A 19341-nucleotide genomic window follows, 5' to 3' on the forward strand; every position below is an offset into this window, starting at 1 on the left:
TCAATAAAAGAAATAATTCTAGGCATCATGTAAGTAAGTTTCCATGCCATTTTCCAATAATTTCAATGATTTCTACCAATTCATTATTTATTTTCTAATTTCCAGTTGTTGACATCATCATGGGGCTTGATGATGTCATTGATCGGGGTAGGGGTTGGGGGCTTACGTACACAGACGAAGGGCCAAGGGTGCGGCGGCGGGGGCGGAGCCCAAAGCACGGGGTCCTGGCGGCAACTGGCGGTGGCAGAGGTCGGAGCGCGGAGTCCGCGATGAGGGCAGAGACGGTCGGGCCGGGGGCGGCCAACTCACAGCGAGGATAGAGGCGAAATGCGGTGGAGCACGGCGAGCATGGGGGCGGCCAACCAGGGCGCAGCGGCGGTCGGCGTCGGGGAGCCCGGAATCCTGCGAGGCGGAGTATGCCGCGGTGCTAGGGGAGCTCCGGGTGTGGCCGGACGTTGAGGATGTCAAGAAGGAGCTGGGGCCATGGCCAGTGAGAAAGGGGGCCAGTTGGTCGGGGCAGTAGGCAGTGTGGATGTCAAGTAGGAGCATGGGGTGCGGCGTGGTAGAGTGCGTCGCACTGCTGGGGAGGGTCGGGTGCGACCGGACTTTGAGGAAGTCGAGGAGGAGCCGGGACGGCGGCTGGCAGTGAAGGGGGTGGTTGGCCGGGACGGTGGACGGCACGGACGTCGAGGAGGAATGCTCCATGCGGCAGGACGGAGTGCGCCGTGATGCCGTGGAGCACCGGGTGCGACCGGACGTCGAGGAGGAACCAGGATGGTGGGTGACGGTGAACGACGATGGCAGGGGTGGTGGAGTGGCATCGGGATCGGGAGAGGAACGAGTGAGCGGCTAAGTGTTGGAGAAGACGAGGGGTGGGAATTTTGTAGGTTAGGTCAAATTAGTACCGGGCGGAGACCTTGTCTGGTACAAAATGGCTTTTAGTACTGGGCAAAGCCACTGCACGATAATAATTTGGTCAAAAAAGGCAGGAGGCGAAATTGGGGAAATTTAGTACCGGGCAAATCCTCCACCCGTTACTAATCTTCCCCCAACATTTTTTTTCTCGCCAGCATTCTATTTTCTTTTCTTATTTCTAAAATTACTATTATATTAGTTTTATGCTTAATAAATGGAGTAAATTTAGGAAAAATAATTGAAAAACATTTCATACCTTAATGTTGATTATCTCTACACCATACAACAATTAATTTATGTAGTGAAATTAGAGGTTTTTAATTACTAATACGATATGAAATGTTTCCATACTACTGGTAATCCATAAAAAAGGAAAAGGTTACTATTTTGAACATGCAAAAATATTAAGAAATATGAGCTATAATAAATTTGACAATTATGCCATCGGTATAAAATGTACTTGTATAATTGCCTCTAATTTAATGTTTTTAGACTTTTGATGAGCCAAAATAGTATCATTAATCGAGAGAAATACCACAAAATTGTTCGAATTGCACAAAATACATTACATAGTTCATCACATGACCACATAATACCAGATAATATTAAAGTTCTAAAGCGACTCATGATTATTCAATGGAACATTGATAATCTTCTTGACAAACATCCCTTGCTCATGATCACGGCGTAAGTACGGAGCATCTTTTTTGGATAATAAGATGCTGGGGTCAACCTGAACTGAGAATGGAGGAAGGTCATCAAACTGATCGAAACCTTCTGACTTGTCCGAAATGTCCTAAACTCTAACGATTTTACTTTTCACTAGCAGAACTATATGGCATTTTGGCTCAGCTTCTGACTTTTCACCGGCCTTCATCTTGGGTTTGCTTGATATGTCCTTCACATAGAAAACCTAACTCACATCCTTGGCTAGGACGAATGGTTCGTCTCTATATCCAACCTTGTTGAGATCCACTACTATCATCCCATAACGGTCTTTTGTTACGCCTCCTCCAGCAACCCATTGGCAGTGAAACAGAAGGATCTTCAAAGGTCCATAATCAAGTTCCCAAATCTCCTCTATGACACCATAGTAATTTTCCTTATTCCCATTATTGTTTATTGCAACTATACGGATACCACTATTTTGGTTGGTACTCCTTTGATCTTGGGCTCTCTTATAAAATCTATACCCATTTGTCTTGTACCCTTGGTATTGCAATATCAAGACAGATGGTCCCCTAACCAACCATTGAAGTTGTTCATCAATCGTCTCGTTACCCATGACGTGTCGTCGGATCCATGTTGCGAAAGTATCTATATGATGCCGTGTAATCCATGCCTCAGACTTCCCTGGATTTTTGGACCGTAAGATATCGTGGTACTCTTCCATCTATGGAGCCACCAAGGATGAATTCTACAGCACTATGAAGTTTGCTTTGTGAATTTCAGTCTCATGTATGTTCATATTAGCTTTCTTCCCGAGTGTGCCCTTTCCCTTCATGTGGCCCTCATGTCATGACACGAGGACCCCTATCGAACTAAGTCCACCAATAAAGTCAACACAAAACTCAATGACCTCCTCTGTTCCATATCCCTTGGTGATGCTTCCTTCTAGACGAGCACGATTGCGATCCTACTTCTTTAGGACTGACATGAACCTCTCGAAAGGCCACATATTATGCAAGTATACTAGACCTAGAATGGTTATCTCTTTAACAAGGTGAACCAAGAGATGAGTCATAATATTAAACAAGGAAGGTGAAAAGACCATCTCAAAGCTGACAAGGTATTGGACCATGTCATTTTGTAGCTTTATTAGATTGTTTGGATCGATTGCCTTCTGCGAAATTTCATTGAGGAACGCACATAACTTTACGATTGCCAACCTCACATTCTCTAGTAGAATACCCCTCATTGCAACCGGAAGCAACTATGTCATCAGGACGTGGCAGTCATGTGACTTTAGATTTGTGAATTTCTTGTCTTTCACATTTATTATTCCTTGTATATTAGAGGAGTATGCGGACGAGACCTTCATACTATTCAAGCAAACAAACATGCTTTCTTTCTCCTCTTTGCTGAGAGTGTAGCTGGCAAGGTGTAAGTAGTGTTGTCTATTCTTTCTCTTTTCCGGATGTAGGTCCTCTCATTGTTCCGTACATTTCAAGTCCTGCCTTGCTTCCAATGTATCCTTTGGCGCCCCATAAACACCAAGGAAGCCTAGCAGGTGTACACAAAGATTCTTCGTCAGGTGCATCATGTCAATTGTGATGCGGACCTCTAGAACTTCCCAACAAGCTAGCTCCCAGAATATAAACTTCTTCTTCCACATGGCTGCATGTCCGTTATCGTCGTTCAGAACAGGTTGGCTACCGGAACCCTTACCAAAGACTACCTTCACATCATTTATCATAGAAAATACATGCTTTCTGTTACGGTGCAAAGACATAGCACGAGTGTTGTGCTCCCCTTTAAAATGCTTTCCTTTCTTTCTTAAAGCGTGATTCGCAGGAAGAAATCGACGATGGTCCATATACACCATCTTTCGACAGTGTTTCAAATATATGCTATCGGTTTCATCTAGACAGTGGGTGCACACCCGATTTCCCTTGTTCGTCTGTCCCGATAGGTTACTACGTGCAGGCCAATCATTGATGGTTACAAAAAGCAATGCTCTGAGAATGAAAGTCCCTTGTTTGTCCTCATCCCACACAGGTACACCTTCTTCCTTCCAGAGCAGTAAAAATTCATCAACCAACGGTCTTAGGTACATGTCAATATCGTTGCGAGGTTGTTTTGGGCTTTGGATAAGGACTGGCATCATGATGAACTTGTGCTTCATGCACACGATCCTGTGAATGTGACATGGAAGCTGTTGAGATAACCGTAACTACTCAAGTACCTAGCTCCATGCAACAAGTCTTCACCGCGTCAAAGAAGCTCACCCCAGCAGAACTCAAAATTCCAGAAAATAAGTTAGGAGCCACTAAAGTCAAGCCAGCAAATGACAAGGATTTCAAAACTATTGACCTCAAGAAGAGGAAAGCACGCTCGTCGGTTTCCTTCGGGCAAACCGAGACATTTTCACGTGGAAACCGGCTGACATGCCAGCTGTGCCTAAGTAACTGATCGAGCACTCTTTAAGGTCTCTCTTAAGCCTCTCCTCTTTCTTCTGTGCATCTGCAAAATAAAGGAACTCAAGAAAAGATATTGGCCTCATCTACCCAAGGTAGATCTTCCATAAGGAATGAAGCCATACCAGTCAGCAAAGTGCTAAGGTCGCCCTAGACCTCCCTGGTGATCTTCTTCTACTCCTCGATATCTCGGTCCTTTTGTCGAATTTGCTCTGCGGAATCCTCCTTGCCCTTCTTGAGCTCGATCTTCAAGTGCTCGGCCTCGAGGCAATACTCTTCGGCACGGTGGATGGAGTCCGCCCTCTTGAGCGCACGATCGGATAGATTTTGTACAAAAGTTACTCCAACAATTCAAAGACGGAAGATAGGGGTAGAAGTGAATAGCAAGATTGGTCGGCCAACTTACGTATAACACCTCTCCGACTTTGGCCACGGCTTCCTTCAGGACGGCAAGATCTTTCATGTTGGCGGCAGCATCCTGCGCTAGGTCCATCCCGGAGAACTCCAGGGTGGTGGAATCATCCTCGTGGGCATTGACGTCGGCGTCATAGCCCGCCGCCTCTACGTCAGTCGGCGCTTCCCTAGGGTCTCCTCCATCTGCACCTCGACACTAGCATCTGTGGCCCCAAGCGCGGATACGACAGCGTCCTCGGCGACATCCTGGCACGGTGAAGACCTTGGCTCGGGCCCCTTAGGTCCCATCACCAGGACACTCTCGCTCCTAACCTAGATAGACATCGTAGATGCAGCCCCTATGGTTGCATCAGGAGTCTGACCTTCTGCACGGATCCCGACACCAACATCCTACAGGCCCGACTCATCCTCCATCACTGCCTTCATGCTCAGACGACGAGACATAGAGATAAAGTGAAGCAATGTACAAACAAAACTTCCAACAATATACGATGCCATGACCATACTAACAATGTGCTCTTCTTCGCTCGAAACTTTAGGCGAAGAGGGGCTGGCGGTGACAGGATCGTCTTATTCTGCTTTCCCCTGCGGATCTCCATCTTTAGCCGCTCCTTGAGCCGCTTCGTGTCGGTTGCAGTCATCTCAATGAGCTCGGCCTTCTTCTTATTGGTGGCCGGGCTGGGCGATTTGAAGTCGTCGCTTGGCACCCTGGATGAGGTCTCCGCAGGGGATGCCGCCGCCACAACGGGTGCCTTCGGCTTCGTGGCACCCCTGTTCTTGCACTTCTTCTTCTCCGCCTCCAGCGCCTTGGACTCCACCACCTTGAAAATGGCCTGGCACGTCCGCCGCCCAGTAGGAGCCATGCCCCCAGCCTCTGTCCCGCTGCCCTGGATCAGTACGTCATCGTCGGAGTTGTCAAAGGAGGATTCCGACTCCCAGTCCAAGGCGGTAGGTGGCGGGTTGGGCGAATCTTGGGTCACTACTGCTCGGCCCCTCCAGGAAGCGGTGACGGACAGAAAAACTCATACTCTTGGCTCTGAAAAGTAAAATAGAATCAAGCAGAAACAGGCGCAAAAGCGAAGCAATCAAGCCAAACGATGAAATCAAGAACTTACCGGATAAGCCGTCCTAATGAGGGAATACACCTTTGGGCATTGCTTGATCTTGATGACCCCGCAGAAGAACTCAATAACCCAACCGGCAACCTCTTCCTGGGTAACCTTCCGCCATGCCTCCCGGGTCGGATCTAATGGCCCCGAGTACTCATACGCCGGGTAGACCCTGTCCTTGATGGGCTGCGTCAGCCTCTGGCAAAAGTTGATGCTCACAGCCCCGGTTGTGAGCCCACGAACTTTTAGGTCGACAATCTCCTTCAACAACTGCTTTACCTGGACCATTTCCATGGAGGTCGGCTGGTTCGACCACTCCGGCGTTGTCACGGGTGCATACCCGAGGCGGACGGGCAGCTCGGGCTTCTGATTGGCAACAAGGAACCATTTCTTGTGCCACACCTTGTTTGAGTTCTTGAGCTTCAGATCAAAATACTCTTGGACCCTCTTTGGCCGTAGTGAGAATCCACACCCACCGATGACTCTCAGTACTTTCCCTTTGTCGCCACGATCTTGAGTTGGTACAGATACCGCTAGAGATCGAAATGGGGACGAATGTTGAGGAAAGCTTCACAAAAGTGGATAAAAGATGTGACATCCAAGATGGAGTTGGGGTTGAGATGTACCAACTCGATCTTGTAACAATTGAGCAGTCCACGGAAGAAATCTCCTGTAGGGATCCCGAATCCGCGCTCGAAGAAGGTTGCGAAGATGACTGCCTTGGTCCTATCTTCGGTGGGAACTCTTGGCCCGTGGTTGCCTTCCATTCCAGGAGGGACTTGGGACCGAGCAAGCCCCGGTCAATGAGGGCTTGGATCTTCTCCTCCATCATCACAGACTTCACCTAGTATGTGGATGGATCCGATGCCTGCTCCGCCGCCATCTCTTTGGTTTCTATCCCCTAGGACTTAGATCTAATGAAGGTGGACCTCTTTGTTCGCATATGGCGGTGTGGCGGCAGTGGATCTGGGTTACGACGGAGGAGGCGAGCGAGTCGATTTGCGGACGCGGCGGCGAGACCTAGGGCTATCAGGCACGGCAGCGATGGTGTTGGAAATGAAAATGGAACCACGCCCCTTCGGCTTTTGAAGAAGTTGATGGTGTAAACCTAGCAACGGAATCCACAAGTCCCCCATTACGGCGCACGTGATAGATAGAATCCATAGGATTTCTGTTAAGTCTCACGGCGTGGCTCCGCCAGTCCTTGCACTCAGGGGTTGGGTGCCTACCTCAGGTCGGCATGCCTCCGTGGCTCCGCTAGTCCTTACGCTCGGGGGCTGGACGCCTATCTCGGGTCAGCGTGGCTCCGTGTCTCCACCAGTCCTCGCGCTCAGGGGCTGGGTGCCTATCTTGGATCAGCGTGCCTCCGTGGCTTCACCAGTCCTCGCTCTCGGGGGCTGGGCACCTATCTCGGGTCGGCGTGCCTCCGTGGCTCTGCCAGTCCTCGCGCTCGGGGGCTGGGCCCTATTTCGGCTATTTCAGGTCGGCGTGCCTCCACGACTCTGCCGGTCCTCACGCTCGGGGGTTGGGCGCTATATTTAGATTCTTTTTTGCTACAGAAACAATACATCATTTTCTTGACCATTGGACCGATTATTTTAATTGCTTCAGTGCTCGGGGGCTACACCATATGGAGTGTGTCTTGCGACACCCTCCATGTGCTTCCCTTCGATCTACAGGATGTCGACATCCCAAAGCTCGGCAGTCGCATAGCCATGCGCATTCAGTCACATGCCTATGGAAGCTTCAATTTTTTTTCATTTTTTGAGCACTGCGCAGCCTCTCCATCACTATGATGACTCCACAACTTTAGCCGAGTACATTACAAGCTTCATTGCACATCCGTTAGGCTCCTGTTCGACTCCACATTGCTCGGGGGCTTAAGGAATAAGGGTGCCCACGGGTGCCCACCGACCAGGATACTGGCCGGTCTGACAAGTAGGCTTCGCCCGACCATGACGTGCGGGGCAAGGCATGAAGGACACGTGGAGCACAGGTTAGGAGATTAGGCAACCAGACTCCACCTAGATATTGCGAGATATACGTTGTAGTCTGACTCAGATTGTTTTTCATGTAACAACTGACTAGGATTAGATCCTATCCGATTGTAACTCTAGGTCGTCAGCCTATATAAGGCGGCCAGGGACGCCCCCCGAGGGTAACACACATCAACTCTTCACATCCCATACTAGCAATACAATCCATCAGAACACAGGATGTAGGGTATTACTCTCCAAAGGTCCGAACCTATCTAAACCTTCGCCCTTGTGTAACCATTCGAGCTCTTGGTCTTGCGATCTCCCCCACATACAAATCTACCACCTGGGTAACCTCCTGGTGACTGCCGATCACTAAATCCGATAATTATTTTTGTTTCAACATTGTACTTATGTTATTTAGGTAAAGCAACATAAGTAATTAACACAACACATATTTGTCAACATTCAATACGAATTTCTCAATATCGAACAAACTTTCATGAGTAAAAATTCTACATTCTACATGCAAGTATAAACTAAAAAACTCTCCATTCATCCTTGCTCTAAAAAGTACAAAATTCTCTAGTTACAAAGCATAAAACATAGAATACTAATTATGAGAGGAGGGAGGATGAAGTTCCTAACCTTTAGAACAGTTGGAAGAATGAAATCTTCCCAAATTGTGGGAAAAATAGGCAGCACCTCCCCTAGGTCGCCATGGGAGTGAAGAAGCCCAAGCTCTCGGTCAAATGGTTGAGCTCGGGCTCGGGGAGGAAGAAGGAGGTTATTTTATAGTTTGTACGTCAGTATCGATTGGTGGCTCTAACCGGTACTAAATTGTGACATTTAGTACCGGCTGAAGCTAACAACCGGTACACACGTGCATGAACATCATTTAGTACCGGTTGAAGCTACCAGCCGGTACTAAATGGCTTCCATGGGAATCTAGCCATTGGCCACCCGGTCCCCATGCCGCCATTTAATACCGTCAAAGGCTCCAAGCCGGTACTACAGGGCTCCGATGGTACTGTACGTGACGACCAGTACTAACACCACGCTTTAGTGATGAAAAGGCGTATTACTAATGTGTTGAATAAATGTTCAGTTTTTCAGTAGTACGGTTACCTAGGGCGTCTGGTGTTGACGTGACAATGCCAGGTCTGGGTCACGATGATGAGCCAAAATGTGGCGGCCAATGGCCATGCCCATCCATCGTGTCACACTCGCACGGTTGTATGGTTGCGCAATCATCGCAGGATCGAACGCAAGCGCGGCAAAATGTGATTAGGGGACGGCTCTCGTCCCGCCGATGTGATCGATTTGCATGGCGGGCTGCCCGGCTGTATAACTTCTGGTTGCCGGACGTTGCGTTGCGTGGTCAGATCGGAGTTGATTGAGCCGAGCGGTTTGCTCAACGGAAGCGGACGTGTCGGTGTTGGTTTGCAGCACCAGCCGATGGTCCTCGCCGCTACTCTTATTTCGTTGTTTGCTCCTTTCATTTGAAATTGTAGATTTTATTTAGTATTTCTAGATGTATATATTTTATTATTTATCTAGATATATACTATGTCTAAAATAGATATATAATAAAAATTATAAATTTAAAAAGGATAAAACAACGTGCAATTTGAAAAGAACCGGAGCGAAGCAAGTGCCTGGTCAAGTTGGGCCGCATCGGAGCGCCAGAAGCAGAAGGCCCAATAATGTCAGAGTTTATGTGCCGGAATGGACTGAGCCAATGTAAAAGGATAGCGTGTTGTGGCGTGAGTCTGCCTGTGCCGTGCGCGCACAAGGAGAGAATGGCAATAGGACAAGAGAGACAGGAGAGGACAAGAAACTTGTGACACAATTCTGAGCTCCTTCGATTTTAGTTCCTCTCCAATCCCATTGCTGTTCGTCACCTCGATTCCCCTTGCTCCCTTGCAAATATTGGCAGGGCGAGTACGTGTGTTCTTAAACTACAGCAGACACTTGCAAATATTGGCGACCACAGATCTTTGCGCAAAACAAATCTTATGAGCTTAACTGTAAAATTTAAGTTAAACCCGCGCCACTATACAAACCTTTGTCACTGATTTAGAAGAAAGAACCCCTATACCAACTTTCAGATCGAATATATACGGATGAAGAACCAAACTACGTGGCAATGGATGCCTAAGCTTATCTTGGGCTCCATGTTGAGCTTCCGTCGCCTCGACAAGAAGTACCAAACCACGGCGGAGACAATGGCGGCCGCGGCGGCCACCGACCCCAGCACCGCGAGCAGTATCACCAGCCACGACGTGCCCTTCTTCCCGCCGCGCGGGAACCTGTCCACCGTCAGGTCCCACCCACTGACGCCGACGAAGATATCGCTGACCGATGCGGCGAAGAAGCCGACGAACGCGGTCTGGGTGGTGCCTCTGCCGACGAGGCTGAGCGGCACGTCGAGGAGGGCACCGGGAGGCCTGGCCTCGCCGGCGCCGGCGACGCGCACGGACAGGCGGTGCGCGGCGGTGACGTACTCGATCCGCACGGCGCGGGCTGGCGCCGCGCCGGCGGGCGTGACGGTGACGTTGAGCCCGACGTTCGGGGCGTCGGGGCCGTACGACCTCACCGCGGCCACCTCGACGGCCGCGAGGCCGCTGGAGGCGTTGGGCGCGGCGGCGGAGCCGCTGGCGTCGCCGCGGAGGCCGGTCGCGGCGTTGATGGTCGGGAAGCCGTCGAGGAGGACGGCGAACGCGACGGGGGCGGCGCCGCGGAGCGTGAAGCTGGTGTTGAAGGACGCCTCGCGGCGGTCCACCGCGGTCGGTGGCGCCGCGGCTCCGGCACCGGCGCGCCAGACGTCGACGGTTTGCGAGAGGAGCAGGAAGCCCTCGAAGCTGTTGAGCTCCGGGTAGAGCCGCTCGGGCGGAAGAGGAGGGAGGCCGGCGCGAGCACCGACGAGTTGGTGGCCACCACGAGCGCGTCCGTCGTGGCGGCGTCGAAGGCCGGGAAGCTGTAGGCGTCCACGTCCTCGAAGCCCGCGGACGCCGCCGCGACGGTGGCGCGGGCGGCGATGGTCGCGGCGACGGCGGCGCAGAGCAGCAGGGCGGCTAGCTCCCGCGGCGCCGCGCGGAGCGGCTGAGGAAGACGGCTGATGCGTGCTGGACTGGTCTGCGGAGCTGCAGGCCGACGCGGTCTGCAGCTGGATGGACACCGACCATACATTACTACATACGTGCCACCAGGCACCAGCAGCAGCCCCCTTTGCTGGCTCCGGCTCCGCCCGGATACTGTAGCTTTCCCGTTTGTTTGTTGGGCTCGTTGATGATCCGGACTTGGACACTTGACTGGCTGGCATTTGTTTCGCGCTGGGCTTTTGCTGTTCGGCCCTTCTGCCTGGATTAGGCCTGCATCGCTTCATTCGCGTGGGCCATGTCAGGACTCCTCCTCGACAATATATATGGAGGCCTGCATGATAATTGATAAACGCGCAGCATCAGCAGCCTTTTTTAACACCATGTCATCTCTTTTTTTCCTATCAAAAAGAACAGCTCATTTTTTTCTCCTCTAAAGAAATACGAAGCTCGCGCGCTAAACAACTTCTTTAAGTTCTTATGCGTAGTCTAATATGATAAATATGGATCCTCTGCCTAGAATTCAACGGACGAACTGAACGGGAAAAAGGAACAGGAGAACTTGACCACACTCTGCTAATGTAATAAAATATTGGAGGTGCCATGTGCTAAGCTAAGGATATATTTTGATTGTTCAAGAGAGAAGATTGGTGGAAAAGGAAGTGACATCTCTCATCTTTTCTTGTTTCTCTTGCTCCGTTGTTAATGCCTAAAATTAGGCTTGCTCCTTTTATTCTCAACGTACTATTGTTTTATGTGATGGGAGAAGGTAGCATAGTAGTATGACGCCATATCAGACAGAGCCAAAATAGTAGTCCTCAGTCTATTTTTGTAAAAAAAAAATTAGGACGTGGCTAGCTAGATTATCACGAGTGTCATGTCCGATCAAACTAAGATAAGTTCTTGCTCTAATATTGAAATCTCATGCAAAATGGGGGACCGTCCAGTCTTGTCCGTGGACAATGCCACGTGACTATATTAAATTTTCTTAGAATTTGTCAAACGATACTAAGGAAACTAAAACAACCTAGAATTCTCTACCATAAACAATATTAATCCGTTGTCACGAAACAACATTAATACTCCAAGTCGTTCTTCAATCTTCATCACCCAACCTATGAGGTGGGTGGTAATATCCTTTTCATTCATATTCTCAATCAACAAAGAGTTTTGACTTGTACTTTCGCAAGAATTCCATTGTTTCTACCTATGCCCCCACGGAGGTAGGTTAGAAATCTCCATCATACTACATCCTAAACAATATCAAAGATCCCTTGGAAATAAAACAACTCCATCTGCGAAGTTCCTCCATATCACCTTTCACACTCACCTTCGCACAATTGAGGCTGTGAACGGTAAACCCGAAAGCTGCAGCGCCCTTCAGTTTTTTAGGACTTAGCTAGATAATTATGAGTGTTTGTGTCTAAGTCCTTGCTCTAATACTAAAATCTCACGCAAAATGGTGATTGTTCAGTCAATACCAACCATATCTTGACCATAGATATTACTCATCCATCCCAAATTGTATGTCATTCTAAGAATCTTAGAGAGTCAAAGTATCTTAAGTTTGATCAAATTTATATGATAATATAATAACATTTATGATATCATCTAAGTATCATTAGATTCTTCATCAATTATATTTTCATAGTATACCTATTTGATGTCATAAATCTTTATAATTTTCTCTATAATTTTGGTCAAACTTGAGATGCTTTGACTCTCCACGATTCTTGGAGTGACTTACAATTTGGGATGGAGGGAGCACTACGTAACTATATGAAATTATCCTTAGAATTTGTCAAATGAAGCAAAGGGAATTAAAAACGATCTTAGAATTCTCTATCATAAACAATATTAAGCCACCATTATGAAACTTCGTCAATACTCTAATTAAGTCATTCTTCACCGCATAACCTATGAGGTGGATTGTAATATCCTTTTGATTTCATATTCTCAATCAGTAAAGATTTTTTTTACTTATACTTTCACAACAATTCCATCATTGTGCTTGTGACCCCACGGATCATAAATCCTAAATAACATCAAAGGTCCCTTGAAAGACAACTCCACCTGGCGAGGCACCTCCACGTCACCTTTTAAGCGCCGTTGAGGCCCGCCGCGAACGGTAAGGCAGTTTCAACCTTCCACGTCGTCCAGTGTTCATAAAATTTATTAGGATGCCACCAAAAGTAAAAATCTCATGCGGCATGGCTCTGGTGTTTGGCAGACGGGGGTTAAACTTTAGCTCCTGTCATATCGAATATTTGATACTAATTAGGAGTATTAAACATAGGCTAATAATAAAACTAACTGCAGAACCTCTAGGCTAAATCACAAGACGAATCTATTAAGCCTAATTAGTTCATGATTTGACAATATGGTGCTACAATAACCATTCGCTAAAGATGAATTAATTAGGTTTAATAGATTTGTCTCGCGATTTAGCTTAGGGGTTCTGCAATTACTTTTGTAATTAGCTCATATTTAGTTCTCCTAATTAGCATCCAAACATCCGATGTGACAGGACTAAAGTTTAGCCCCTGGCATCCAAACGTCCCCTAAACTAAGTCGTCGCTTGCACCGAGACACACGAAATGACCAAGAGGGTGTTTAGTTTCCACGCCTAAAATTTAGTCCTATAGTATTAAACTAGACTATTTACAAAGTCCATTACACAGACGGAGGCTAAATGGCGAGACAAATCTATTAAATCTAATTAATTCATGATTTGATAATATGCTGTAACTATTTGCTAATGATGAATTAATTAATCTTAATAGATTCATCTCACCGTTTAGCCTCCATCCGTACGATTAGTTTTATAATTAAATCATTCTAATTAGTCTCAAATATTCGACGTGACACGGGGTATCCATAACAAAACACCCCCAATTTTTGCGTTGGGGGCGAACCTTCGTTTCTTCCGCACGCACTTTCCCCTTCCGACCGATCTGCTGCGCCCGTCCTCAAATCGACCACCTGTGCTCCAATCGGCGGTGGCCTTCCTGCCGTCGGTGGTGCCACATGGCCTGGTGGTGCTTCCCCTCCAGGCGTCCATCCTCCAGTTCTTGGTGTCAATGCACGGTGGCCGGCGCCCCCAGTTGATTCGTCTCCTGGACGCACAAATCGACCACCCTGCAATCCAAAATTTAAGCTCTACTTCTAGGATAGAAGTCCTTGCTTACCAAATCTCCACACTACTATCAGGATGGACCTCCTAATCGCTGCAGATAGAGGCCTAAAAAGGATGGGATCTTAGCTCCATGGGGGATCGAGCTTCTCCCTGTCCGAATCGATCTCCTTTCGTCCAGGATTGAGCTTCTCCCATCCTGGATTGAGCTAGTCAATGGAGAGCAGGTGGAGGAGAAGAGGAAAAATAATGTTTGCTGGAGGAGGAAGAGGAGGTCAGAGGAGGCATTGGTGGGACTGGTGTAGCTTGCTTTCTTTTACTGTATAAGAAGATAAGGAAGTGGGTGTAGCATCAATTTTTTTCCTCGTTTGTTTGGATGGAGGCATAACAGTATTCCATTTTTTATTAGCAAAAATGAAATCGCACAGCTTATCCGAGTGTTCAGCGAATTGTCGTGTTGCAAGAGTTACCGCAGTTAATCCTATCTATTTGTTGAGCATGCAAGAAATAATTAATTTACTTATCTTGGAAGATACGAGGTGGTAGTGTTTACGTTCATATTTTATTATTCTCTCTCGTCTAGAAATCACCCGCAGACATCATGGTTGGGACTGTCCGTCTTTTTTTTTTTCAAGACCGGCTTGGCCCCACCAGCCCAAGAGAGAGAGACAGGGGAGGAAGGGAGAGCCAGACTGACACATTGACCATGTCCCCCACCTCCCACTACCAAACCCCATTCTTCCACCTCGTAGTCCTCGGAATCACAAATACGTCCATCCAGGGACACAATTGTAAAAGTTGCACAGAGACGTCAACACCGGCGCGGTATTCACGTAAAGTGCCCGTCCTTGTCCGGAAAAATGCCTCCTTCCCGTAGCAGCGTAGTGGGTGGCGGAGGACGGGAATAAAAAACATGTTGGAAAAAAAAGGCGAGGGGCGGGTCTCATGGCGCTGCCTCGCTAGCCAAGCCGCCCTCCCTCCCCCAACCTCCTCACCGAGGAGAGAGAGAGGGTAGAGAGAGAGAGAGAGGACAGAGGAGAGAGAGAGGGGAGGTCCATTTCCGTGTCGTCTCCGCCCGCAGCCCCACCCTCCACATGGCCGCTCTGCCGGGTGGGGCCCACGCCGCCGGCGCCGTGGACCCGATGCAGGTGGACCAGCCGCGCCCCGCCGCCGCCGGCGCAGCAGCGGCAGCGCCCGCCACCGCTGACGCCAAGGTGAGCCGATTTTCCTCCGCCGAGGGCGCGTGGTTCCGGCGACCCGGAGCGGTCGCGCCGGCCTCCCCCACGGATCTCTCTGAGCCTGCGTTCCATTTTTTTTCCTCTCGCTGTTTGGCTGTTCCCGCGTTCGATCCGCGCGTAGATCTGCGCCGGGCGCCGCGAGGCTAGGGGTGGTCGCGTCCCCACATCCCACGCGCGCGATTTCTCTGGGGATCAGGTAGTTGGAGGTGGAGGAGCATAGCGTTGCTTGCCAGGGGAGGAGATGCGCTGCCTTCCTTTGGTCTGGTCTTTGCGTGCGCGCTATGCAAGCTTCTAGCCCCCTGCTTCAGCCAGACCGGTTGGCTTGGCATGCCGCCCTGGACCACCTTTGCAAGTGTTTGCTCCTGTATACTGCTGTATACTAGGTAATCATGACTTAGGTGTTCCAAACGGGGGAATCAGACTAGCTAATTCCCTTTTTTTGAGATGATTACAACAGTTAATCTAGCTCTTGTGGCAAAGGCGTAGTGCGATTAGCACATAGGACGCTTACGTTGAATGTTTTGTCCTGTTGGGATTCTAGTTTTGTTGTGTGGATAAGGCTTTCATGAATGGTGGAGTTTCCATTTCAAGCAAGCCCAGTTTGTGCAAGGCCAGCCAGGCTGCGATTCAGCAGTTCCACTGCTTTGTGACCATTGGTGTTCCGCTATATGATGCCTTTTCTTATGGATTTTACTTCGTTACAGCATGCTGGTTCTATGATTGAAGGGGGCGATCCAGTCACTGGTCACATAATCTCAACAACCATTGGAGGCAAGAATGGAGAGCCTAAAAGGGTAATTTTTAGCAAACCCAGAAGTCACAGGGCATTATTGAACTCTATGCACACAATGATCTCTTTCCTAACTTGGGCTGTATGCTTTTGTGCTTCTTAGACTATCAGCTACATGGCAGAGAGAGTTGTGGGAACTGGATCATTCGGAATCGTCTTCCAGGTATAGTGCTGGTTGCTTTGGTGCATACCGCTTCCTGAGTTGTTTGTAATTGCCCTGATTGCATTTTTTGTTGCATGGATGGTAGGCTAAATGTCTGGAGACTGGTGAGACTGTTGCAATTAAGAAGGTTTTACAGGACAAGCGTTACAAGAATAGGGAGCTGCAAATCATGCGATCCATGGATCACTGCAATGTTGTCTCCTTGAAGCATTGCTTCTTCTCTACCACAAGCAGAGATGAACTTTTCCTTAACTTGGTGATGGAGTTTGTTCCCGAGTCACTATATCGTGTGTTGAAGCATTACAGCAATATGAACCAGAGGATGCCGCTTATATATGTCAAGTTATACACGTACCAGGTAAGAAAGTCACCTATATTCTTTTGGAATGTTTACTGCTCTTTCTTGATAAATCTACAATAGTTTGGATGTGATTTTAGTTTTCCTTGGTCTTTTTATGCAGATATTTCAGGGTTTAGCCTATATTCACACTGTACCAGGTGTTTGCCACAGGGATGTGAAACCTCAGAATCTTTTGGTATGTCCTTTCCATACTTTTGAATTTGGTCTCACAGCATCTTAATTCTTAATTAAGATGATATTCACTTCATTGGTTTTATAGGTTGATCCTCTGACTCACCAAGTGAAGATATGTGATTTTGGGAGCGCCAAAATGTTGGTAAGCAAATGCAATATGCAGGCTTGTAGCTTTTCTACAGCTAATTAGATCAGAGTTATCCTGTACTGTTTTAAAGATGTTACTCATCAGTTTGATTTGCATGCATCTTTTGGTGGTAAAGTAGCTTCCTTTTGTTATTGAAAGTTTCTATTGATTCTCAAACTTAGGATGCTAGGTTTTAGAGAAAATTCCTTGTAAACTACTGGATAATGAAATCCTTGCCTTTGAGGATGTGTCTGGACTCAAACTTAAGCAAGTGCTTGAGTGGCATATTAAGGGATGAGAGATTAATCCAGCATCACACTCACACCTGAATCGCCTTGTCTTTTACTTCTGATTTAATGCAAGCCATTTTGTAGTTTTTCAAGCTTCTATATACACGCAACTATATTCTTTACTCATTTTCCATATTTTAAATCACAATCTGATCAGGTCAAAGGTGAAGCAAACATATCATATATATGCTCACGTTATTACCGTGCTCCAGAGCTCATATTTGGGGCGACTGAGTACACAACATCAATTGATATCTGGTCAGCTGGATGTGTTCTCGCTGAGCTGCTGCTTGGCCAGGTTAGTTCCTGTTCCCAGCTTTCCCACAGATCTGCCTATTGTTATGTATCCATCTGAGCAGCAAACTTAGAACTAAGCATCTTTCTGTTAAAATTATTCTATCAGCCTCTCTTCCCTGGTGAAAGTGCTGTGGATCAGCTTGTTGAGATAATAAAGGTGCTTTGTTGTTCTATTAGTTCTAAAGAAATGTACTCAGTAGTGTTTTTTTTAATAAAAAAATTCCATGCATCGAATGAATTTGCTTTGATGGCAGGTTCTTGGTACTCCAACACGTGAGGAAATCCGATGCATGAATCCGAACTACACTGAATTTAGATTTCCTCAGATCAAAGCTCATCCATGGCACAAGGTATGTGAAAATTTGTTTGTCAACTTTTTCTGAAGAAAAAATGTGGGGGAGTTCCCCACAGCGCTTCAATTTAAAAGATATAAAAGCAATATATACAGGTTGTTCAGAGATACTTACAGAGAGAAAAGAGAGAGATGGGGAACGGTAATACTCCCTCTGTTCTGATTTATATGAGGTTAGCTCAAATTTGAGCTAAGCAACGTCAAATAAAAAAGAACGGAGGGAGTATTATACAACATTATCTAGCCATTGGAAAACTAAAACTGAAATACCTTTCCTGTTTCAGATTTTCCACAAGCGGATGCCTCCAGAAGCTATAGATCTTGCTTCACGTCTGCTCCAGTATTCACCAAATCTACGATGCACTGCTGTGAGTTCCCCTCCCCCCTCTTGACTGATTCTAGTCAACTAAAGGAGCCATCTACCTATCAATGATTGCCAACATTAGTAATGACATTAATTGTTTCTTCCTAGTTGGTTGGTCATGTTCGTCCCATCACTTTCTAATTAGCTGTTAAATGTTCCAATCATCTCAATTTATGTGTATAAAGCTAGTACTGATGATTGGATATGATGTCACCTTTATAATTTTTTTCCATACTATCTCATGAGTTTTGGAACCGACCTTCTTAGTGGGAAGACAATGTTTCACTTTATACCATCCAAAATGAAAGACTTCTCTGTGAGTTTTCACCTATTGGAATTGACTGCCAAGTGTTAAATCCTATGCTGTGAACATCCTCGCCTGTATGCTGAGTTTTTTAAGAGGACAAATGGACAATGATTTAATGCATCAAGTTTGAGATCCCTAACCACTCGTGCTGCTCCTCTGTGCTGATTTTATTGCTAATTCTTGCAATGCTTGCAGCTTGAAGCGTGTGCACATCCATTCTTTGATGAGTTGAGAGAACCACATGCAAGGTTGCCAAACGGACGGCCATTTCCTCCACTGTTCAACTTCAAACAGGAGGTAAGTAGTTTCAAGATTGATACACCTTATTATGCTTGTCATGTGCTTTTTATTTGAGAAACTAGGCAAACCAGTTGTGCCATTGTAGTTGTGTTTGATGGAGTGATAATTTCAGCGTGCAGTTGACAAATTGCCTAGCTGACAATAAAAAACAGATGCTTTTCTGTATATAGAAGATACCAACATTTTTCTGTTAATTTGCAGCTAGCAAATGCTTCCCCGGAGCTCATTAACAGGTTGATCCCAGACCATGCTAGGCGGCATCTTGGGCTCACTTTCTTGCCCGCAACTGGACCATAGGGAAGGTTGTACGGTGTTCTACCTTGCACTTCCTATGCTTCTATGTGCCGAAGGGCAACCTGCATGTTCTCACATTTAAGGTGTAGAATCTGACCATTATTGGAAAGCCAAACGTGAGCTGGCGCCAATGTGTTGCATAATGGGAGGTGGTGTGTTTCGCGCAGCCAGCCATTGTTGCTTGTTTTAATGCTTCATCCAATTTAGCCTAAGTAGTGGGAGGGGGAGGGGGAGGTGTATTGTTAAGCCATTTGAAGGAATTCAATCTCTACTATCGTATTACTTTCTCCAATGTTAATGTTGTAGTGCGCCTGTAAGTGTTCCATATCCCTGGGTGTCAGTCAATGTAATTCTGTAAATGTTATTGATGGGAAAATTATCTTGTGTTATGGTAATTATCATGTCATTTATCCTTCGCCTCGCCAACTCCACTCGCATATAACCTGTTTTACAGGAATCACGTAAATTGTTTCATTTTCAATTTCGATCTGGTTGAGCA

General features: G+C 47.2%; 1 protein-coding gene and 2 pseudogenes across 1 annotated transcript; 1 reads left to right on the forward strand and 2 right to left on the reverse strand.

Annotated features, from left to right (window-relative positions):
- Nucleotides 1–1372: 1372 nt before the first annotated feature.
- On the reverse strand, nucleotides 1373–5329 carry LOC140221295 (uncharacterized; annotated as a pseudogene).
- Nucleotides 5330–9381: 4052 nt separating this feature from the next.
- LOC117864105 (uncharacterized) lies at nucleotides 9382–10774 on the reverse strand (annotated as a pseudogene).
- Nucleotides 10775–14708: 3934 nt separating this feature from the next.
- Nucleotides 14709–19237, forward strand: LOC117852380 (shaggy-related protein kinase eta). The gene is made up of 12 exons (XM_034734452.2): nucleotides 14709–14999; nucleotides 15728–15817; nucleotides 15917–15976; nucleotides 16062–16334; nucleotides 16438–16512; nucleotides 16597–16653; nucleotides 17086–17226; nucleotides 17332–17382; nucleotides 17480–17575; nucleotides 17862–17945; nucleotides 18444–18545; nucleotides 18750–19237. The coding sequence occupies exons 1-12, from the start codon at nucleotides 14880–14882 to the stop codon at nucleotides 18843–18845; spliced, it is 1245 nt and encodes a 414-aa protein (XP_034590343.1). The 5' UTR covers nucleotides 14709–14879; the 3' UTR covers nucleotides 18846–19237.
- The last annotated feature ends 104 nt before the right edge of the window (nucleotides 19238–19341 follow it).

This window comes from Setaria viridis, chromosome 1 (genome assembly GCF_005286985.2).
Source record: "Setaria viridis chromosome 1, Setaria_viridis_v4.0, whole genome shotgun sequence".
Taxonomy (NCBI): Eukaryota; Viridiplantae; Streptophyta; class Magnoliopsida; order Poales; family Poaceae; genus Setaria; species Setaria viridis.